Raw genomic sequence first — 25,266 nt, forward strand, 5'->3', positions numbered from 1 at the left:
TTACAAGACACCATTTCTTTTACGCCTGCATGCTGCATCTGAAACATAAAGACTTGACGTCTAGACAGCAATCGTGCTCTTATCTCTTTTTCTCCTTTTTCCTTTTTGGAAACACAATGAGCGTGAACTGCTGAACAGTCTAATCCAGTTTTGCTTTGAATCAAGTTTGTTGAACTGAAGTCAATGTTTGAATTGCGGTGGAAAACAGAAACGTGATAAGATGGAGGGATTTAAAGAACTGTGAAAAATAACAAAAGATGATTCACAAGCTTTGGGACATGAATGTAAACACATTTTAAGATCCTGATTTTTACTGTGGACCATCGTTCTGTATCACCCAGAACTGATGCAAATCAGGTTTGGTGTTGATATAGTTCTTTTTGAACTAATCTCACCCGGGATGTGGGACAATCCAAACCAAAAGTAGCTTTGGCAGGCAGCACGCACTAAATAATTCAACATGGGGCTATTGTGACTTTCGTTTCAGTGAGTCTCTGATGTGTGATATCCACTAATTCCACTCCATGTTACACACAGGAGCCTGGAAAATCTCACCCTTTTCATCATGGCACAAGTGCATGTGACAAAAGCTAAAGAAGGACCAAATCTCTTAACCTACGCCAAGGACATTATGTTTTCATTGCTGATTGTTTGTCCTTCTGTCTGACTTTCAGCAGGATTACTCAAAAACTACTGAACCAATTACTATGGAATTTAATGAACGGCTGGGGCATGACCCAAGGAAGCATCTGTTACATTTTGATGCAGATCCAGGTTTTTTTCCCCCACTTTCTTTAACACGATGAGATAGGGCGTTAGCTAGTTCCAAACTGCGACCGTTGTGGAGTCCTCTGAGACTGAAATGATAGTTGAGAGCTGCACAGAAAAGCTTGGCCTGTCTCTCAGTTGTTTATTTCTGAACAGTGACATCACCCTTCCTCCTGAGAGAAGGATCATTAACGTGAGACAGCAGCCATGCAGTGTCAGAAGTGAGAGAGATGCTGGGACCTACGTTGAGTTCTGCAGGCTTCCAGAAAGGTTGGGCAGCAGCAGCAACAACAATAACAACAACAACAACAGAGCACATCATATACCAAGAACACAACACTGTACTGAAAACCTAGCACTCCTAACACCGCTTAAGTTGAGAACATGAGAGTGCGAAGACAACACATGCTTTGCCAGAAAGGGAACCCAAAGCACAGAATTGATGAAAAAATGCAAACCCAGCTCATCCAAATACGTGTACGTCAAATAATCACCAGAACGGATTATTTTCATAACAAACTACTGGCAATGCTTTTGGTCACCATAGTTTCCAGCCTTGAGGGAAAGAACTAGCTAGTGAAACAATAAAATTGGGTTCAATCTAATACAGCATGAAATGGAAACTAACGGTTAAAAGCATTGTGTGTTTCTACATGGTTGACTATACAGCAACCCATTGCACACTGCCTTAATGCAGTGCCACTACTACGACAAATAAAATATGAAACTATAAAAAGAAATATTCAAAGTTATAAAAAAGTTTTAACTCTATTTATATTACATACAACATTGATGAGTCTAAGTCTAAAAATGAAAACAAAAAGTATTTGGACACTTCTGTGATCAGGCAATAAAAAGGGTTTGCTTTATTTCATCAAGGTAAAATCGTGCAGCAGGCAACACAAATACAACATACAGGATCTCACATTAGACCACTGATAAAAGGGTTTGGCCAATCTCAAATCATGTTGGAGTTTTTCTTTTCCATTATCACAGTCAATGAAGCCGCTAATTCAGATCTGACTCCAGACTGGCTTCCTTTTACCTGTGGTTTAAGGTTGAAATAACTGTGTGCACTCACGTGTTTGGACAGGTCTGGACTTTTGGAGTCCATGTCATACCTGAGAGGAAACAAAAGGAAAGCAGCAAAGACATTTTAATTCAAAAACAGTTAAGGAGACTTTTGTCTCAGTGATTGTTGCGCTGTTAAATGAGACATTTAAAACTGAACCTGGTGATTTGTCATCAGCGGGAGCAGAAAGTAAATACCCTCAGTACAATACACTTTTCAGAGGCTTTTGTTTGTTTTTAAAATGTCATGACTGTAACTCAAACATCTAGGGCAGGGAAATGGAGCAGAGTGTGAACTGGGAGGAATAACAACAGAGGAGAAACAGAATCAAAGAAAATATTCAATAATTAAGGTCATATTTGCATTAGCTAAATTTAAACTTACTGTAAAGAAGAAGTATCCTGTGAGAGTTAAGACAGATGTTCAAATTTCAAATTTAATGTTACATTTTTTTCATAGTGCAAAGATAAAAAAGGAGGACAAGATCTTAGTATCTTAGTATGTGAGTGAGTAGGGAAAGGTTGAACCAGACCTTCTATGCTCTTCTATAATAATGTTACAGTTGAACCTGCAGTGATTTGCATGTGAAAATAAAGAAATGAAAGTAATGGAAACGGAGCAATGTAATGAGATTACATTTTTATTTGATCCTGGAAATCTCAAAATGAATCAGTCTGAACGTGACAGGAAGTGAGTGGTATTCTAAATAAAGACACATGAGAAAGACTTAACTCTGCACAAACTGAAGCATTTGTGTTTATTCAAGGACATTTATTAACTGAAAAGAAAGACCACATGAGAACAGCCGCGCCTGAGTTCATATTATTTGACGGTGCAGTTACGTTGGTTATAGGCACTAAGAGTCAATCTGCTGAAAGTGTTTTGAGGCCATGTTTGCTTGTGTAAAGTCAAAAGGAAATGACTGCATCCAGGAGAGAGCTGAAGAAAACATTCGTACTGTTCACAGTTTAAGTCGGTCAATGCAATATAGAAAAAATGATGACATTAAACATATTTTGAGAAGTATGTCAGACAGAGGACTGAGAAATCCTCACTGAGGAACAAGTCTTTGATTTTACAAAGAAGTAAACAGAAGCACTCTCTCCGTGTGTGGAGTTACCTCGGGGAAGAGGCTGCGACAGTGCAAACAGGGAACGTGACTATCTGTGTGTCAGTGCTGGTGCAGAACAGAACCATGTGCAACAGTTGATGCACATCGAGTGCTGTGTGCTGTCCTTGGTGCTGAAATATTTGAATGCAACTTTGTTACAGCCGCCAAGGAGGTTATGTTATTTGTTTTGTTTCCCTGTTAGTAAACTGGATTGAGCAAAAACGACTGGACAGATTACCACCAGAAACGGTGGAAGAATGTGGTGTGAGTCAGGAAACAAAGGATCAGAGGGGAGATCTATGATTTTCTTTCCACTGTTTTCAACGATGCAAGATAGGGCTTTTATGATGTTTTCGTTGGTATCTCCAAAAATAATTCATGGATCTTTTTTATTCTTTAAATCATGTTTAGGGAACTGATATTTATGAGTAGTGTAATTTGGTGCATATCCAGATAAAAATCCAGATCTATGTTTTCTTAGACATATGAATGCTTGGTTCTACATGTGACAATTTGTGTTTAGGGTGGGATAATTCAGCTATTTTACAGCTTTGAATACTTTTCAAATTACTTTATAAGAAGGGCTTGTCAAGAATTTGTTCCATTTGAACTGGGACGTCAGAATTTCTGAGTGATCCTGCTGCTATGGTGCTTGTATGGGCTACACACATACTGTGTGCATAACTGCTATTGCTAGCAAGACAACAAGCAAGACAAAGGTTTTCCTGAAGACGCCCACTTTGGTTTTTTGACTTGTACTAGAAACACAGACTATAATAGAACTGTGTTATAATACAATAGAACGCAGCATATGCTTACTGTAGCGGTGGAGCTGCCGATCAGCACAGAACAGAGCAGGGGGAAACCTCATCATAGTGAATGAGAGCAGAGGGCAGGAGAGAAAATACTATGATGATCTGACATCAAAGAAAATCAACTCACAAGTCAAAGCGAAGGTTCTGCTTCTCCTCGAAAAAGTAGTCCAGGATGTACTTTCTGACAAAGTCTGGATTTAGAGTGTTGTCGATCGTCTCCGTTCTGCCAAACTGTAGAAGGAGGGAGAAATGAGATGGAGAGCAGAGAGGAATGATGGAAGCAAAAGCAAGATAACAAAAACAGTTTTAGATAAATATATGCAGTGTGTAGTTGTCTGTTTTTTCTCTTTTTCATTCTCTCTCTTATAACACATACAGTTACAGAGGTCTGATTAACATTCACACGCTGCTGTGCAAAGAAAACCATAGGTGTGTTTCCTCCTTGATCCTCGCTGCCATCCCTCATTAATTACAGCAGGATAACTCACTCATCAACCCCACAGAGAGATGAGAGACACGATGAGAACAATGTGTTCAAAGAATCAACACGGGTGGACTCGGAGAGAGAGAGAAAAGACCAAGGCGGAAAATGGCTTAGAAGGTATACACTGTAGAACAGTGGAAGTGAAAAAAAAGAGGGCAAATCTTAGGTGGAGGGTTGGGAGAGAAAGGGGGGAGTACGGCGGGGAGGCGGGGGAGTGGGAGTGGGAAAAGAGTGGGAAGGGAGAGGAAGAGAAAGGCAGTGATTAAGGCCTCCTAATTAGCAGGATTCTAGCTCCCAAAGTGCCAAACGCAGGGAAATGTGCCAGAGAAAATGCTGGCAGAGACCCAGCAGCAGCAGCAGCAGCAGCAGCACATGCATATACTGTATGAAAAGCTGATCAAGAGTTTAAAATGTGTGATACAGTATATACATGAATTATTCAAACCCTCCTGGAATTACCCTGTTTAATCAAATACGCCATCTAAATCAATAGAGATGATTCCAATCCTATACTTTTTTATTATACAGGGGTGATATTTAACACTGGTTTCACACAAGCATGAAGAATGGCTTCAGATGACAGTAGGCGCTGAATAAATATAGAAGGTCAACATTTGATATGTGGCAAATAATAATAATAATAATACATTTTATTTGTATAGCGCTTTTAAAAAGGTACTCAAAGGTACTTAACATGGTAAAAACAGTGAGAATAAAAACAATAACAATAATTTAGGCAGTATGGGTTGATTTGCTACTCCCATGTATTCCAATGGTATTTAAATGTATATCTGTTTAGACTCAGACAGCACTTGGTTAAATTAATGTTATGGAAAGATTGTGGTCTGGTGTAACACAGAAACATAGCTCCCAGTGAGGTAGATAAGGATATTATACTGATAAACTACACTTTATATTAAGTGTAACTATATTTTACATTTTATTGGAAATCTACCTACAATTTCAACAAATGTCACAAAAGCCAATTTCAAGTAGGCGTCCATCTTGTTTTTCCATAACGTGTATGGCAGATACTGTCGGTGGATGTGTGAGCAAACCCCCGCCTTTTCAATCTGTGCAGAAAAAACTATATAAACAAAACATTGTTTGATGCTATTCCATACCGTGACATTATGTTGAACACCTCCTTGAACTGTAAATTTTCTCTGAGACCTCTCTTACTCAGAATTATAATTTTATTCTTTAATTTAGCACCAGCCAGGGTGATAAAGACACTGGTGTTTAGCGTGTGTGCCGTGCATCCGGGCTTTCGAGAAGACCCTGAGGTGTTGATGAAGCTGTGAGCACACGGTGGAAAAGAGACGGGTGAAGCCAAAGATGAGCTCCATAATGTGATTTCCCTGCTGAGTGGAAGAGACAATACTGTGCTGCAGAGTTCATTAGATACTGCTGGGATGCTGGAGCTGGCTAATGAGAAGCTGGCATCAAGTCTCTGACCTCCACCCTCAACATGTACACACACACACACGAACACACACACAAACACACACACACACACACACACACAACTACACATTCACTGAACATATGGAAAAACAGAACCCTTCAGGTACAATAGAGACCAGAAGTGTCAGACACTGAAATGTCCTTAAACCACAGACAGAATAAATCACTTACACACACACACACACACTCTGAGGGAGCCCATGGCGTTAGATAAAAGCTGGAGCACAGGAGAGTGATGACAACACACAAGTCAAATCCTTCATTATCTTTGTGGGTTTTTTTGTTCCAAACCTGACAAAAGATTTAATTATCTTCTTCCCTGAAGAATCAGTGAACCAGAGAAGGGGATTTGTGTCATCTGAGTGTCCTGTATCGCTCTCTGGTTAACATGGAGTGTTATTCTCCTTGCACCATGTTCAGTAGACGGTGACATAGTGCCGATATAATGAGCTCGGTGGAGTCTAGTGTTCTCACAGAGAGGTATATGATGGTTGTGTGAATTGGGAGTACTTTTTTTTTTTTATTGAAAAGCACTGGGGCGCTTTCATAAGAGAAAAAAAGAGAGAAACACACATGAATACTGAAAATCCCCCGCTACTGTGGTGGTTGATGGAGGAGAGAAAGCCGCACAACTAGCTGGAAACCTCTCTCTTACACACACAAGTTGTGTGGCTTCATGGGACAATAGTTCCCAAAGTTTGGTAGAGCTTTGAGCCAGAGTTGTGATTGTGGACACATTGTATATGATGCATAGAAACAAACTCATGCACCAGAGAGAGAGAGAGAGAGAGAGAGAGAGAGAGAGAGAGAGAGAGAGAGAGAGAGAGAGAGAGAGAGCAAGAGCAGCATACACTCAAAAGAAAATTGGAAGAGAGAGAGCAAGAGCAGCATACACTCAAAAGAAAATTGGAAGAAAGAGGGAAAAGGTCAACCATGTCACATCTCCCTCAAGCCACTGTAAATTAGCCCTCTCCCTCTCTCGTTCTCTAAAGCATCATATGTCTAATCACAGCTTTTCACCATTTTCTCTCCTCGTAACAATACTGCACTCTTGTACCACGGCAGTGCACTACTCATGCGGCGGTTTTCCAAAAATGTTTTTTATTTTACCTCGGCTGTGAGCTACGGCTTGTGCTGCAATTAAAGATGGGTTCATGTCTTTTATACATTTGATCAGTTCTCATTCAAATTTAGGGAGAAGACTAAAGACTATTGTCAACTGTTGTCAACACCTACATGTGCTGCATCTGCTTAGACTTGACATTGATTGTTTTTTTGCCGTCTGTGCGTCTGACGTCCGCATGTTGTCACCTTGTTTTCTATTCGAATGGAGAAAGTTGCCACTGTAATAGGATTATGGTGTTGAGACCAGCATCACCAACGTCAGGCGACGTACTCGACACTTGTGAATGCACCGAATGAACGATCTCTGCGTTCAAACATTTATCGTCGGGGGTGAGATTACAGGCGATCCTGTGAGTCTGGGTAATTTGTTTTCTGGAGAGACCGGTTAAGCTTCCACTAATTCTTCTTCTTCTATTGTTTAATGCTGTCCCGACTTCCTGCAATTGGTCAGAAAGTCCAAACTATCATACTGCAAACGAACTGAAACAATGTTCATTTGGACCGAGACTGGTCTGGACTTCACACCTGTTATTTGGTGTGGACTTAACAGAAAAATCCTCAACGCTGAGATGTGACTGCCAAATGCTTCTTACAAAAACCTATAGTAACAAACTTAATCTGTATCTTTTGGTTATTTTACCTTGTTCTACAGATTAAGTTCCTTGAGGCAAACTTGTGAATTGTGAAATTGGGTAATATAGATAAAAATGTACTCGACTATTTTTAAGCAGGCTAATAATTAGCTGTAACTGGGTTCCAAGATTACAGGGCTTTGTTAAGATTCCTCCACTGGTTTCATTAGTGCTTCTCTTTTCAATTAAAGTGGTGAGCGCTGAGGGTTTTTTAATCAGTTTCTGTCCATTACATATTACAAACCACCATGTTAACTTTGCAAGGAATTTCCGTAATTATATAGTTCCTGTTAAATTCCCTATATCTCTTTCACACTAGTCTTTACTGTGGGTTATTTCCTGATATAGAAATGGAACAACAAATCAAGTATAAAGCATGATGCTAAGAAAAGTTGTTCAAGTACCAGAACAAAAGTTTGAGACTTCCGGCACTGCGCTGTCGTTATGCAACAGCTTTCACACTTAGACAACTCGAGGAAAATGGCCTCTGGAAAAAAAGAAACAAAAACGTCCAAGCAACACAAGCATAAAATCAGCCTCAAAGTATTTTCCAACCAAGTGAAGAAAAACAGCACTTTACTTTAGAGGAGACTGAGCGCACGTAGCAAGGAAAGGAAGAGCACACTTATGACTTAGGTTTATGATCTTACACAGATTATAAAAAAATTAAAAAAACACAAACTACATACATACATGACAGACAAGATGGCTTCTACAACAAAGAGGGCAGGAAGTGGAAATCAGCATCTAATGTGACCCAGGCCTGACCGCAGTGCTAAGTGCTCCTGTCAAGAAATTGCTCGAAATCTCGAGGTCCCTGGTGAGTCACCTGCTTGGCTTTGCATGGCCTGCTCCCCCAGTGTCACCTGGAGCCACATCAATATCCATCCCCCCCGCAACAATATGATGGAGGAGGAGAGTTTAAATGATTTGTTTGAAGGAAATCTGTCGATATGGTGGAACTTATTGAAATTTGGTTTTAAAATAGATGTGAGACACTCATTATGCTGATCTGATCAACAGCCTGTCTTCCCACCATGTGGGTGTCATAATATATGATGGCAAGTCTTTACATATGCATACGCCTATGCAGGAAGCACATACACATATGCACAGTTTCTCACAAACACAGTCACAAAAGAGTCACTGTGGTCCCTCTGATACATTTTAATGAAAGCCCACATAGCCATCTGTTTTGTAATAATGGCGACACAAGTAACAGATGAGGGTCATCTGACTATATAATGATTTACATTAAGTTATGAACAACTACACATTCAAAGTGAACCAGGTCTTTAAAAATAACATGTGTGGCAACTCTCACGCACGGACATTTTGCAGCAAACATAGGGGCTGACACCAGATATGTCTACATTCTGTTATGGGAAGCTGCATATACTCATGCATATGTATATGCATTTCCCCAGCACAGCCCTAGGGTGTGATATTTTCTAGTTTTTGTTGTATCTAGTTTGATGTTTCAAATGTTTGTGTTCATATGACTGTGTGTGTGTGTGTGTGTGTGTGTGTGTGTGTGTTTGTGTTCAAAGCTCCAATTATTCACACAATCACCCACATGGACACTTAAATCAAGTAAAATGTAGACAACACAAAACCAAAAGACCTAACACTGAGGCTGTGCTGGGGACATGGCTGAGGGTGGTGACTGTCACATCAAACAAGCCGCTGATTGAATTCAATTCAAAATAACTTTATTTGTCCCTGGAGGGCAATTCTATGATGGCTCTTTTAAAAGCTCTGTCTCTGAATAGGAGCTGTGGGCATTTGTTTCTGTGTTTCATTGACCGCTTTGATGCTTTCACAGCAGCTACTTATCTCTGAGACCGGCTTTATAGCCAAATTAGACGTGGAAATCTCACATTCTACATCGTGGGACCTACAAGTGGCTTTTCAATAACAGTGGTTGGTTTTGGTCTATAAAGGGATTTGTTGACAATAAGAAAAACAGTGTGTCATCAATATTATTCTTTAAAGGTGAAGGTTGAGTAAAGGTTTTCATTATGTGCCTTGTTTGACAACTTTTGCAATGACTCATTTGGAAAAATGTGTTCATTTTAATTAAAAATTACATATTCAAAAGGCCTGTCATGAAAAGTTTGGCTTAAATGTAACGACGCATTCCTTCCTCGTTTCAGAGACACTAATATGCTGATATGGCCCCACCCACGCTTCCCTTCCCCCCACCCTCAGTTGCTACCCTTCACCTCCTGTCCACGTGCAATCTGTGCGAGCAAGGAGGCGAATAATACATTCCCTTCCTGTGGCGATGGCAAATCAGCTCTGCATGAAGTTCAGCTTTGGTGAACTTTGACCCACATTATTCACCTGCATTTGCATATGTGTGAAGGTTCCCTTAATGTGGAGAGACTCAGCCATGAGGTTGAATACTTACAGTATTTCGCTCAAAATATGTCTCCTGTCATATAAAAAGGCACAAGGGGGGGCATGTTAACTAATTAAAAACCTAACCCCTAACCCACTTTAAGTTGTTTTAACGACTACTCACAGTTGGAGAGGAAATTAATGTTAAGAAAAGATACAGATTTCCTCTATCATAGTATTTTTATTAGTTCCTTAAGTCATTGGAAATCACTTAAGGCTTATTTTACCTTCAGAAAAATCGAATGGATGAACAAACAGAATGGTCAGAATATTAACAGAGAGCATGGACAGTATTCGACTTCATGGACCAAACCAAACAAGGCACAGTAGGAGCTGGTTGAATGCCTCCCCTGTGTGTCGTTTAGTCTCCAAAAAGCCTACGTATTGATCATTACACTATGGGGGGGTTTCCTTTGTTGGTTCAAGTCTCTAATTAGTGAATATTTCCTGGCATTTCCAGACAACTGATAGTTGAACAGCTTTAATGAAGTCTTAAAGCCAACAACTGCATGTTCGCAGTGAAAATTCGTCTTAACTAGAGGCTCAGCCATTCACACACACACACACACACACACACACACACACACACACACACACACACAGTTGCAACCGCGTAAAAAAAGATGAAAGGACATCCAATTAAGTTCTTGCTGTGCTCACCATGTGCTCGCTGTAGCTGTGTGTGTGTGTGTGTGTGTGTTGTGTGTGTGTGTGTGTGTGTGTGTGTGTGTGTGTGTGTGTGTGTTGTGTGTGTGGCGCGCGCACGTGTAGAGGGCACTCACCTCTCTCCACTGTTTGGTTTCCACACCTTGAGTATAGAGCACGCATACTGTGAGATAAAGAAACACAGAGATAAAGTATTACAAAAAAGAGAAAAAATTGCCAGAAAATCTGAAAATGAGAGGGTAGTGAGCGAGAGAGATCAGAGAATAACAAGAAGATTGCAAATGGGAAATCAGTGTAAGGGCCTCAGTAGAGTGAACAAACATGCAAAGCCCTCTGAGCAAAACATAGATTTCCCAAATTGCAGCGCAACATGGCCAAAAAAAACAAAAAAGCTGTTCCGCATCAGGTAAGAGATGATGAAGAGATGACAGAAGAGGTCAGACTACGACACATGCAGCATCTACAACATACTCACATGGATCTGACTTGGAAAATGTGTCTTTATCCAGCAGGTTTCTGGAAAATAAAGAGAGAAACAATTGTTAGACATGATCACAAATCACTATCATAGAGACCTGAGGAGACTAACATAATTCTGGAGAAATTGCACTTTTAAACTCAATTATTTCATTTTCACTTTGACTTTAGTCCATACATATGTTGCATAGTTTAAACACAATCTCAAAGCTCAAATTCTGACCTTCATACTGATAATTGTAATTATTACATTAGAAACGGACCAGAGCTGTTTAAGATTCTTTTTTAGACTGTTATTTTGTTTTATTCACAGAACTCTGGTTTAAGCTTGTTTAACTATATTATAACATTATGACATTTCATTTAGCTGACGCTTTTATTCAAAGTGACTAACACTTAGTACATTCAACCATGAGGGTACAAACCCAGAATAACAAAAATCAAGCAAGTACAATTTTCTTCAAGAAAGCCAAACTACAAAGTGCTATATGTAAGTGCCATATAAGTGCTACTAAAGTGCTACTATTATTTTTTTATTATATATATATATATATATATATATATATTTTTTTTTATCCAAGGTATAGTCGAAAGAGATGTGTCTTTAGTCTGCGGCGGAGATGTGTAGATTTTCTGCTGGCCTGATGTCATTGGTGAGCTTGTTCCACCATTTAAGAGGAAATAAATAGTTTGTAGTTACCCTGTGTGCATGTTTTTGTCGCATTACATTTATTTTTCTTCCTCTGTCAACCTCCAACCTTCCCTCCACTGCTTGCAGATCCACATGAAACATGCAAAGCTTGACTCTTTGAAGTGACTGTGGAGCCCCCTCTCTCTCTCTCTCTCTCACACAGATTTTTCACCATAGCACATACCATCAAAGGATTGCATGACAACTCGCAAGGTGCTCGAGAAAGAATAAATCACTAGTAGATGGAAATGTAACTTAGATGCAATTCTACATTCAGCACAGGAGGAGGAAAAAACCCTGTCTTTACACACAGAACATCGGTCTATAATGGTACTTTTGTTCTGAAGTCAGCTTATGGTCATTGACTACTTAGTTTCAGGGATATTTTGTTTCAAGGAAATGTCATAGTTTGGGTTAAAGTAAGATGACTATTCAAAGAAGGAAAAAGACATTGGTTAAATATTAGAATTACGCAGAATAAGGCAGATGACCAAATGAAGGTCCTAGTGGGGGTTAGGACTAGGATCCGATCGTGGCGCTGGGCAGTGGAGGCCCTGGGTCGCCGGGCAGTTTGGTGGAAATTAACATCTCTAAGACCCAAACCTTTTTCAAGGCAATCTGACCCCAAACAAGCTCCCAAAGAAAGTGCTCAGGATCAGGCCTACACTGGTGACTAGCATGCTGAAGACTAGCATGATGGAGGCTAGCCGACTGGGGGATGCAGCACACTAGGAGACTGGCTCGAAATCCAGTCTGCCCATTCAATCATAAAGCACTTAATGAATTGACACACCAAATCATAATGTCCATCTTCAAACAAACAACCTGCTGGGCCCACGGTTCATAATATTATGGTTTAAGCATTCAGGACACAAACACACATCAAGGAAGGGGAGATATTTTAATAAGAATAAACAGGCTTACAGATGCTTTGGCTGAAGGACAGTTATGCAGGTGTAATCCAAAGACAAAAATCCTCAGGGAAACACAAGGGAGCACATGGGAAGTGAACAGGTTGATTTGAATTCCTGTGTCTTTGTGATCACAGGTGTAAACCATGTGATCACAAAGACACAGGAAGTCAAATCAACGCAAGACACATGTAGTGAATTTTCAAAATAAAACAGGGAACCCAACAAAGTTTGGGCCGGAGGTATGAAAGATGTCGATCATGCCCTTACAGTGGTCTGCTCGGCTAGGATGTGTTTCATGGGTACGCAGAGACTTTATATTAAAGTACCAAAGAAACTGCTCTTGTTCTTTGTGTTTTTCTTAATGGCATCCAAGATGATTCTTCCTCTGTGCTCAATAATTGGTGCACAGGTGGTGCTACACTTTGTTGGAGGGCAACAAAACCCAAGATACTAATAAGAAAGATTTTGTTGACTCACCCTAACAAGTGCAACAAAACAAACTGAAGAGTTTTTATCAAAAATGTAGGATTGAAGACAAGCATTGTTATACCCAGTCCTGTATATTCCACAATGCAACGCTTCTATTGTTTCTACACTGTTTTATACTTGTAACCTTTATAAAGTCCAGCAAAGGGAAAGGGTAAGCTAGAATACAGTGCTATGATGAAGACCTTGCGGTGTTGATACAGATGTTTAAATCAATAGTCCCACTTGGCTCCTCAGTTGGTTACAGGAGACATATCAGTGCAGAAAATTGTTGATCTCTCAAACAATGGCAGCCTGATTACAAGCATGTCTGTGTGTTTACTGAATCTCTCTCTCTAGCCTCTAAACACCTGCCACACCTCCGGCTTTGTGACGACATGTTCAACCTCACACGTTTTCTACTACAGCAAAAAAAACAACTGAAGGATTTTTGTCAGATTTGTCAGATTTGATCTCTACATCATAATGTGGATTTCTCTGTTTATTGAATGTGATCATTAATTCCCAAACTGATGGGTTTTAGCTACTATCAATTCTGACAGTTATTGTCAGCAGCCATCATTTCAGTAGGTGACCTATATGACAGATCACTTTCGGAAGGAATCTTCTGAGCCTGAAGTTTGATTAATGGCTGCAGTATTGATTTCCATGAAAGGCTGGGGGTAGGAAATTGTAGGGTTGTGTAATGTGAGAAGGAAGACAACCAAAAAGGTCATTGTCAACGATCTCTTTCACACTATGTGCTCTTCCTCTGCTCCGTCCCACTTCGCCCTGCAGACTCTGTCAATCTGTGAAACGTGCTCATACAGGAAAAGTATGACACGCTGTAGAGGGATCAATAAACCATAGGACTCATTAATCTTTTCAGTAAATATCAGCTGAAATAGTATCTGTAAGTTATTTTATGTGGTGCAGTTTGTATTTAAATATTATGGCCCAAGCAGTATTATTAAAAAAATTGTACACGGGTCTATCCTACCATTTTACCATTTTACCATTTGACAGTATGTAAAATACTGTGGATGAGAAAATTGCTCAGCTAACGCAGACCGAGGCCGAAAGAGATTTCCAGTCTCTCAGATTCTTGGCTCAGCTCACATGTGAATTATAGTCTGTCTCTGGCTCTGTCTGACTGACTGACATCACACATGAGGTTGTGTGTAGGTTGTGAATTCCTTCCAATATGATTTTCTTTGCTTCCTGACTTTTCTTGTATTTTCCTCTTGACTTTCCCACTCCGTCTTTCTTTCTCTCTTCCGGGGCTGTGACTATATTTTAATGCGCTTTCTATAAATCTGTTGTCCTCCTGACCGACACCTGTGTTTCATGTGTGTGTGCGTGTTACACTTCCATCATGCATCCTTGACCTTTTCAGAAAACCTGCCAGAGGCTACTGTGCAACAAACACTATTACCCTTCCTGTGTTTGTTTGTTTTTTCAGTGACACGAGAGCCCTGATTCAAGACACCAAAGTCTGATGGCTTCTCTGATTCTCCTTTCTGTTTCTTTCTTGTTTCATTTTCTTCCGCAGTTTCTACTGACACAAATCTTCAGCCGTGTTCTTTCATCAGACTCAATCTATTTTAATCTTTTCTCTCATCCCATGTTCCATTCTCTCTCTCTCTCTCTCTCTTATAGCAATCAAAAAACAAGACAAGACGCTAATAAAAAAAGAAAAACATGCAGTAGTGAAATCTTGTATTTTTCATTGTAATTAACAAGTTACAAACAGCAGTAGCTCATGTTCTGTTATTGTTGAAATGCTTGTGATTGAAGTGTCCTAGGCTCCAGGCAGAAGTGTTTTTCAAAAGAGTTTGATCTAAATTGAAAAGAATGATTGGATTGGTGGTTTGAAAGCGAGACAATTAAATTAACAAATGAGTGCAGTGACTTGCACATTGATTTTAAAAGTAATGTTGCCCTGAAACTGAAATATTGCACTGCCACAGCTCCGGCAGAGCGAATGGGGTTTGCCAAAGCATCTTTCAGTTTGTCGAGCTTATGAGCAAAAATGTACCAGGAATATATTTTTACTAATCGGGTGCTTTGTTCAGTTTTATTTACTGAGCCTTTATTCAAATACATCGTTGGACCCTTTCCATTCGGCAACCCACCAGTACAGCTCTCAAAGGTAGCATTAGGAGATATAACACAGAAAGCCCAATTTATTTCTGCTCCATTTTTATTGTTTTAATGTGAGTCATCAAGTATCTCGGGCAACATTGCACATCATAAATGTTGTAGATTGCTGTACAGCCAAAATCTGTGAGAACAATGTCGTCAATGCAGGTATAAAGACTCAAGTCCAGATTCGTCAGAACTTAATCAGTAAGTAAAGTAAATAACAGACGACCTGCATTTTGCCATCTAGCTCTTTTTCTACTAGTATGCGGTTGTTTGCTTTAGCATCAAAGTTGCAGTTCAAAGTAGCATCTTTATCTTCTATTATATGTACAGCTTCACAATGCGGGGGAGGTGCTCGCCTTCACATGTACTAACCTTCACCTGAGCTGATGTTTTTGCAAACCAAACACAAACCTCAAACATATGACATTGTTCCCAGAGTATGAAAAGTTCCTTTTGATATTTAGAGACGACAGAGCCTTTTTCAACAGTGTGTCTTGCTGCTCGCTTTATATTTTGTAATTTGCAGCTTTTTCAATGTGCTTGTAAGGAACACCATATCCCATTTGCCCTTGACATTTGCAGGGTAAATGTCACGGCTCAGGAGAAGAGGTGAGTCCTTGAACAAGTAGGGTCACGGTGGGATTTGACAGTACTTGTGTAGAAGCAGAGAAGAGACCTCAACTAAAAATCAAAAAAAGATTCTAGAAGTGAGCTTTGGTGACTTTAAGCTACATCAGTATCTGTACTTGTAGTTTTCTCCCATTGGAGCAGAAGTTTTCACTTTCTTATTGCAATTAATTTAGTTGATGGCAATTTGTCTCAGAATGTGGAAATCACAATGACCCAAGGAAAAAAATGCCCTTTAAGAGACCACATCTTGGACAAAACGTCGTATAAAAAAATATTATTGTTAATTTAAGTGGACATTGTTATTTTGAGTACTCTCTCTTTGTACTGTTTCATTTATTACTGCTAGATATGAGTGAGAGCTGATGTACTCGCAGGAAGTTTCTCCAGAACAGAGGACATAGAAGATTGATTTTCTTCTTTCTTTTATAAAGAAAACAGTAACTGCAGAGGTGGTTGCTATTTTTCTCGCATCATCTAAAAATGTAACATTAATTCTAATAAAGGAAGTGTGAGGCCTGACCTTTCCTCTCTTATATTTTTACATTCGGAGCTGCCAGCTCGGCACTTCTCATCAAAACAAATTAGAAGAGAGCAAAAAGAGCGGGTGTCAAGGCTGACTTGGGTCTTTCGAAAAACCCACTTATAAGCAAACGGGTAAATGTCAGAGACATTTTTGAAACCAGCCGCCCACCTGTATGTCACCACGCTGGAGACGCAAATTAAAGATTTGCCTTGGATGACACAAAGTAAAGCTGCAAAAAGATATGAGGCTGTGTGCTGTACGGGATTCACTCAGGGAGTCAATGTCTCATTGAAGAATTTGAACATTAATTCTGATCCCTCCGAACCCGCATGTGCATCTGTGGAATGAGTCATGACACTGAGGTTGAACATTTGAGTGTCCTGGTTCATTTTAGTTACCTCACTCATTAGAACAACAGCAATGTTCTCAATTGCACATTTAACATTTCTATCTTTCAGATTGTGTGTGTGTGTGTGAGTTATTAGTCTATGGGGACTCTATGTGCAAACATTACCACCAGAACATGCAAGCACTCCACCAATTATATTAATATTCTCTCTTTCCTAATTTAGTTCAGCTTTTTTCTGGTCCAAAATGAATCAGCCCAGATATGTCACCCGCCACTGCCTCCTCTCTGTCTCTGTCATTTCCACCTCCTGTTTATCTGGCGGCTGTGTGTTATCCCTCTTAATGGTCTCTCCATTATCTCTTATGTTAAACGTAGCCTCGTATTGCTTTCATCCCTGTGCCGCTGCTCTTTATTTCCCAACATTCACTCAGTCAACACATGTATTTTTAGACCACAGCCGCTTTAATTTGCTTTTTTTCCAGTCCACACTTATTGCAGTGATCAAATCTAAAACAAAATAATGCAAATTTGTAAGAAAAACATTTTGATTCACGCACTGTTATTGCATGTAAAACAAATATTTGTACTTTTTAAAAAAGCAGGGTTGTTTCGTTGATGAGGTAATAGATTTTCTGAAGAATGTGATCCTTGTTGTGCAGCAATGATGCTGTTATCTAGTTGTTGACTGTGACCAGCAGCACATACACTCCATCTCTAAAAGTACACATCTAATCTAATTACTTCTAATGGAGAGAATATTGAAACTGCCACTGACAATAAATCATGTTTTCTTTAGAGTATAACAAGTGTCTCAATCTGAATCACATACAGTATATTTTCTTTATATCTCAAGGGAGGACATCTTTTTCAGCTTGAGGTGCAGTGAAATATTGCAGTTTGCAGTCGGTGTTATCTCTTTGGAAAGATAACTGCTAAGGAAACTTCAAATTCTTCAGAAAATAATAGATGGGCAAATTGTGTTGCTATGGTGATGTAGTTAAATATCAGCATCCTTTCCACAATAAGCTGCTACAGTAACTTTGCGAGACAGAATGTTATGGTTAGGCAGGCTCTCTCCCTTATTCCCAGTGTTAACCTCAGTGTCAGGGCGTGGTCGAGCGCATGTATCAATGGGGCCTTGACACCACGGCTCCATACCCTCTGGCTCCAAATGCACAAGATGGCAATGTTCATGGTATGTTGGCTTAATTTCTGGATAGTGGGAGGAAGTGGAGACGTGTCACCCATCTTTATATACAATCTATGAATGTGCTAACATTATGGAATGATGAAATGCAGTATGAAATGCATGATAAATACAGTCTGGAAATATAGAAACATATAAATAATGATTGTCTTTCAATTTTATATGTATAACAAAACAGCTGGATTAACGGTGGCTGACAGTGACCAGAGTAAATTCAGTCATCTGTCTGATGATACTATTTATTTCGCCTTTTTTCTTATTTGGATATTTATTCTTATCCCCCTGCTCCCCAAGAAAGTCGATACTTAATATGCATTTCCAATATTCTTCCACTTTGCTGTTTCCTCTAAATGTTAAGTTGCCTTAAATCAAAATCAATTTTGGGGATTTTCAAATCAAACATCTTGCAGCCTTGACTTTATACACATCAGGCCTTTAGTGCTGAGTTTGGTCACAGGCAAAGAGGGAATGATGGGAATGAATTAGAGTATGTACATATTCAGGTATGGATAGAAACTGAGCAGCAGAATAGATCTGATAATAATGTATATACACAATAATGATAAAGTGCTGTGGAAGTGAACATTATGCTGAATTTACCATGTGGGCTGCTCGCGTATGGCTACAGGTAATGTCATCCCCCTCAATGTGTTTTTTTTTTCAGGCCTGTATTACTGACTGACCTTTATTTGTTTTTGCTCCACAAGCCTCCAGCTATTTTTCTAAATAATGGCTTTTATGAAAAATTTAGAGTACGTTAAAGTACCAATTTATTCCCTATGTCAACGCAAAATGTACACTCAGCCATACATATAGCCCACTGTACAGTATAGACAGAGGAGATGTGTGGGGCACGAAATGCTGCATTATCTGAAGCTTCAAACACCAACCCAGCAGCAAGCAGGCGCTCAACCTGAGTGTATTGAAAACTAGGTCTGCTGAAACAAAACCTCATCAAAGTGACTGCTTTATTACCCCGTGTCAAAAATACCCCCAACAGCATATGCCTTCCCACACACCAGCCCCAAGACAACAACGGCTCTGCCCTACATGTGGAAACAAGCCTCACCCAAAACGAAGCGCTCCTCTACAATACAACACAACTTGCATGGGTGTTCTCAAACAAGTCGAAGAAAAGTTTAGTCACTTAGCAGATGGTTTTTAAGAGAGTATCTTTGCAGGATTGCAGACAATGGTAATTACTGTAAAATACAGTCCTGTTATATAACACTGAAACCTGTGGACAGGAATAAATGCTTTCAATGCTTTTTGCAGAGCAAAGAGAGACAGGTTTGATAAATTAAAAAAAGACTGCTCCAAAATGTCACCAGGATGATGAAAAAAAAAAAAGCTTTTTCAATTAGATGAGAGTTCGTCTTAACATCCCTGTAAGGACGCGAGTCAGCTTTCCACCAGGGCATTATAACAACTACGGCTACAACATGAAATATTTGAAATGTGTCACCATATTTGCATTAGGTGTTACATAATACATTTCAAAGGGAGAGGCGATACTAAAGGGGTTTCAAACTAACTTCCTGAAACACAACTTCCCTTATGCAAATTAGGTTATGAAAAGATCTGAGACCCGCAGAGGCAGGATTTGGGTGTGTGTGCACAAGGGAATTTGAGAAATCAAGAGAGCCGGGTTGTAAGACACAATCAAATGTAAGAAAAAGAAGAACGGAAGAAAAAACTAAAAGTGTGTCAGATAGGGAGTTGGAAAGAGAGAGCGAGGGAGATAAAGTCCTCGGAGATTAAATCAGAAATAGACGAGAGTGTAACGGAGTTCCTCTCGCACCGGGAGACAGAAGAGGCACGCGCCAGTTAGACAAAAACACAGGCATACACACTGACTTTATTTATTTGAGATCTGACACCAACCACCATAATTAGCTCGTTCCCTCTAACCTGCAGGAGGTTCCTCAGCTCTCTGAGTGCGAGCTGAGAAAAGGATGACAAATATCTGGGGATGACTGGTTCTTTTTGAAGAGGCGTTTCAAGACATGCAAATTGCGCTGATGAGATTCTTTACTTGGGAAAGAGTACGTCAGCATTAAAAAGCGGCCAGGGGCTAATAAGTAAAACTTTGGGAGCTCATACATTTTTTACTTGACTGAGGTATTTATACACACTGTATTGTATCTATTATGCATCGCTGGGACATGTCATGCCTATTTGGAAATCGTGCCTCGTAAAGGAACCGTGGCTGGTGCTGAAAGAGTCTTATAGAGACTGTTGTGCCTGCAGCCAAGAAACTATAGGACCACATTATACCATCCATTTGAATACTGTTTCCAACACAGTATTCCCTGGAAATGTACATTCGGAGAAGACTATGGAATGCATGCGTGCATCAAGGGTCAAAGGTCGACATCGAGGGCGTGTTTCTCCGGTTCAAGGAGGACAGTTTGTGGGTGTAGAATACACTGTATTCATAGAGCCCAGGCTCTGTGCTTCACCTCTTGTTCGCACGCAACGCAGCCCAACTCAACTGGGGGAAGAAGTGAACTGGAAATCTATCACCTGCAGAGTCAGTGAGTAGGTGAGAAGAGAAAAGACACAACTGAGATGGAGCAGAACACGTTTAGCTAAATGTGCAAGTTTATACCAAGTTTCATTGTTGGTTTCTGTACATACAGCACAAACAATAACCACTGCAGGGTATTGGGTTCACCTGTGCGGTCTAATGCAGGTCAATACAGTGGCTCTTCCTTCAGGAGGTTTATTGTGGACATTTGTTATTTCCACTATGTTTACGGTTGAGGTTGCACTGGATCACATGATACCAAGAAGACTTTCTAATATTGTGTCTGTGTCATGCATGTAAATGGGTTGAACATAACTCATGCACCTATCATCACCATCCGTAGAGCACGAATGAAACCACATTTAAATTCACTAGATCAAGATTGTATTGTATTTCTATCTGCATCAAATTGCACACGCCCACGGATATCAGTCCAGAGTAACATCCTATGACATCCTAAACACATGGATGACCTTTAATGGGCAAACTGTACCTCCACCAAGACCCAACAGACCCCTTAATCAAGCCAACCAAATTTTAGCTCATACATATAAATTCCCTTATATCCCGGATTTTTCTACATCAAGATCCATGAATAATTTCCTGGGAAAAATATGAAAATGTAAAAAAAACAACCAATCTCACAATGTGAAAGAGACAAAACAAATCCCTGGATTCAAATTACATCTTCATTGAAGTAGGGACCACTTCTAAAACATGGTTGTTTCGAGTCAAATCCGAATGTCAGGGCTTACAGACACTTGGATGACACCACAGGAGCAGTATGGAGGCATTTAAGCATTTAATGTTCTTTTTTCTTTTTTTTTTTACATTTGAAGAAGTGGTCACCATTAACTTCAGTTGTTATTGAATTTGGCTTCAACACTGTTGAAACTCAAAAAGTGTTTTGTGGACTCAAATATGATAGAGGGACTCACATGAAACATGCATGGAATCCAGAGTTACCATGTCACTTATATCAGTTTCCCTGCTGCTGACTTTCCTAATGCAGTTAACTGAGCTTTATGAAATCACTGCAAATACAACCCACACCTTCTGCTTTTAATGTGACGCAGGTAGAGAGGTTACACAACCAAACATGGTACTTTTATATAATAACGCTAATGCCATGACAATCATATTTAAACCAGATGTATTAGATAAACCAATTTTAAATAGTATAATCAAGCTTGCATGTCACTGGAAAAAAATTATACACCTACACTATGCATTGATGGATATATGATTTAACATATTTTTAAAGAAATCCTCAGGTTGCAACCATGTTCAGGTTCATTTTGATAATAAATACATTATTGAGTAAAATATTAAAAAAAACTACTGCAATATTGGTATTTTGAAAATATGAGATTTTTATTGAGCAGTGACAATTTGTCACTTAAGAAAAGCAGAAAGAGCCTGGGTGTTTTCCTCAAGGACATTCATGCAAGGATTGATTGTAGCATGGAGGCAATCCTCACATCTCTTGGATGAAAAAGCATCGCTGGTGAGACGAAATGAAAGGAACAAGTGGATGGTGACAGGGAGTTAATGAGGAATGTGGAATGAGGAATGAGGAGGGGAGAGGAGAGAGAGGAGAGGAGAGGAGAGGAGAGGAGAGGAGAGGAGTGGGGAAAGTAGGAGACTAATATGTTTATAAAAGAAAGCGAGATGAGTGCTGGGTAATGCAGCACAGTTTTATGAAAGCTATGATGTATCAAAAAACGTTAATTTGCCCTTAATAACTTCCTCTCATTTATCACTGTCCTTGTTATTTCTTTTTTATTGGCTGCCTTATTATTCGGCTAATAGAGATATTTTATATTTAAGTGCTTTGATACATGGACATGGGCATAGTTAGGTTTTTAAAAATGGGGAAGATACTCTCCTGCATTTCTACACCACCCAACCTCTTGGATTAAGTCTAGAGTTAGTCTGGGCTGCTACTAAAACCAAGTACATATCAACAACAGGATATAACTAGATGGATGATGACAGGACATTAAGAAAACATGTGACCTAAATTGTTGATATATAGGCTGCAGGCGACTGAGCCATCATCAGGTTCAAACAAGCTCTTCATCGTCTCACACTTTGGCAGCTAAATTAAGATATTAATCCAAAGAACTGTCTGATTAATAAGAGGTGAATTAAATCAACGTATGATTTTTAATTTCCAATGATATTGCTGTATTTTGATTGTATTGTTAAGCACATTGTATTGCAACTTTGTATGAAAGGCACAACATAAATGAAGTTTGATTTGATTTGATTCATCTGCAGTGAGATTTAAGAGACATGAGTGGCTTGGCAACCCTGTATAGTGCGAAAATGAAAAATGTTCGGAAACACGTTACTGGGAATCATGAGAAAGTTTGTGACAGAGCGTTTCTGTAACCATAGAAACTCAATTCTCACAAAAAACGTTGCTTAGATTTGCCTAAAACACTAACTTTATGTCATTAAATAACATATTAAATGTTTATTTAACTTTATGACATAAGTTCAACGTAAAGGGTCAGATTTAATGAAGAGTTGTCTGTCATTTTGAGATGATGCGAATAAAGCAAATAACTTGATAGTGATTCTATTAAATAATGTTAGACATACATTCATTTTGTAAAATGCACCTGACTGCATGAGAGGAGAGGGAGAGACGCTGCTGCCAGAGGAGCTGCTGACCAGTCTGAGCAACATGCATGGGAATCAAATCCAATATAAACAGATGTGGGATAGTCTTCACTTTACTTTTAATGATGTGAATAACTTGCTGCTGCTGCTGCTGCTCGGTGCAGCTGTTACTGTCTTGGCTCGGGCGTTGTCAGTGTCCTCTTGTCTTGTCAGCAACATTATCAGTTAAGAATAGTTTTTTCACTGTGTGAGAGAAGTGTGAACATGCACAGCAGTGTCAGTGGTCCGGCTGGCAAAGTTCACACTGACTCACAAATCAGTGCAGGGCTACTTTTACCTAATTTATTTAAATAAGTTGGACAGTATTCAGTGGACCAAGCAGTTAACATACGCTGTCTTATCTTGTGTTGGACTGAACCAACCTAAAGTGTCTTCTAAAAGTGTCTAATATCTCATTACATCTTTTTCTTCATCTCTTATAACTAGTAAAATGATCATTGATATGCTGCTCAAATCTAATCCCTTGATTGCAGGGATTGTATGATGATAAGTTTATCTTTATAAAGATTAAAAGTGGGTATACAAAAACATAATTCCTCCTCCACTGCTCAGGTGCCTATGGTGGTGACACTGTATTATTATCCATTTATATGTTTAAAATAATTGTTGATGTTCTCTCATCTATCTTACATGTAAATCTGACTTGGTATTTGTGGCCCCTGATCAGTTGCCTGCTTTTCCCAGTTGTTAAGCCACCATTTGAACCATGAATGTATGTACAAAGCCTTATGGCAATCTTTCCAATTATAGCTGCAATATTACTATGAACCACAGAGGCTCTAAATTAAGACACGTGGCATTCCAAAGGTTCATAATGACTTCCTGTTACTGTGAGAAAGAAACACATTAAAAGGGATTTCAAGGATAAGATTGGTTTTGGGACTTAGAAAAATATATATACAGGTAACGTTACAGTCATTTGTTTGAATTCAAATCCACAACAATAATTGTCCTCAACCATCATAAATGCAATCACAGCCTTATGAAGCCAGCCAGGAGAACAAGCTGTGCACTGACACACACACACACACACACACACACACACACACACACACACACACACACACACACACACACACACACACACACACACACACACACACACAGTCCAACATTTTTCACTCATCCATTATCCGTTTCCCTTCAGGGTGTTGGTAGCTCCATAATCAAATCCAGTCATCTCACCCACACACTCTTCATTTCCAGCTTTGCTGCACCACACAGGACCATCTCGCCCAGTTGGCCCATCCTGTGGCTCAGAGGCTGCGAGCCAGAGCTGAAATAGCACCATGAGCTCGGAATAAGCAAAGGATATCACATCCACTTCGACGAAGTACAAGACGCTGACTGGCCCGCAGTCGGTGAAACTGTCATTGGAAACAGTGGCAGCATTTGGAGTGATTTCATTCATCTCTCAGTCTCAGTTGAAGAATAAAAAGTATCAAATTAATTACACTGTCAGTATTTATCTCAAGCTTTTGTTGTGAAGTGTCAAGAAATCGGCTGAACTTAAATGCACAGACAAATAAAGTTACAGCTGCTCCAGCGACGCCTCAAATGATCGTTGTGCGACTTCGATGTGGTTGAACTGGATACATGATAGATGTATTGGTAAAGAGCTCGGGGGCTTTGGTGCAGCCAGCTTGATGTTTCTGCTCATTGCCTCCATCAAAAGGAAAGTAACACACCGGATATTATTTCTAATTTAAAGCACCACAGATTCACAATATCATCATGCAGAAAACAATTGTGCAAATAAGAATGTTGCTAATTTTGGAATATGAGATATTTTTGGGGGGGAAACAGCCAAACGACGGCTGTGTGTCCCTAAAACAAGACTTTATCTTGAAAGTATTTTAACTTATAAACATTCTTGCTGTTGCTCCACCGGCGGCTGGAAGTCTCCAATTACCTGTGTTCACAGCCGCTCAGAACAAATTAGATCTCAGCATTCGACTAGGATGCATCAGCCCTCGTGGACGGGGGTCCTGGGGACGGTGGAAGAGACCCGTCGCTCTAATTGCCAGGTGATGGTGGATGTCCACAGCTGTGACTCACTCTCCTCAATAGCTCTGACTGGAAGCTATTAAGCTCCCTT

General features: G+C 39.7%; 1 protein-coding gene across 1 annotated transcript in view; it reads right to left on the reverse strand.

The window, feature by feature from the left end:
- Nucleotides 1-25,266, reverse strand: part of cpne5b (copine Vb) — a 103,736-nt gene that overhangs the window by 67,294 nt on the left and 11,176 nt on the right. The window contains exons 2-5 of the mRNA XM_047339471.1: nucleotides 11,019-11,059; nucleotides 10,660-10,706; nucleotides 3,894-3,997; nucleotides 1,850-1,889 (exon numbers count right to left, since the gene is read on the reverse strand). Of these exons, the coding sequence (XP_047195427.1) occupies nucleotides 1,850-1,889; nucleotides 3,894-3,997; nucleotides 10,660-10,706; nucleotides 11,019-11,059 (232 nt within the window). The remainder of the gene's footprint in view (nucleotides 1-1,849; nucleotides 1,890-3,893; nucleotides 3,998-10,659; nucleotides 10,707-11,018; nucleotides 11,060-25,266) is intronic.

This window comes from Hippoglossus stenolepis, chromosome 3 (genome assembly GCF_022539355.2).
Source record: "Hippoglossus stenolepis isolate QCI-W04-F060 chromosome 3, HSTE1.2, whole genome shotgun sequence".
In the NCBI taxonomy this organism is placed as follows: Eukaryota; Metazoa; Chordata; class Actinopteri; order Pleuronectiformes; family Pleuronectidae; genus Hippoglossus; species Hippoglossus stenolepis.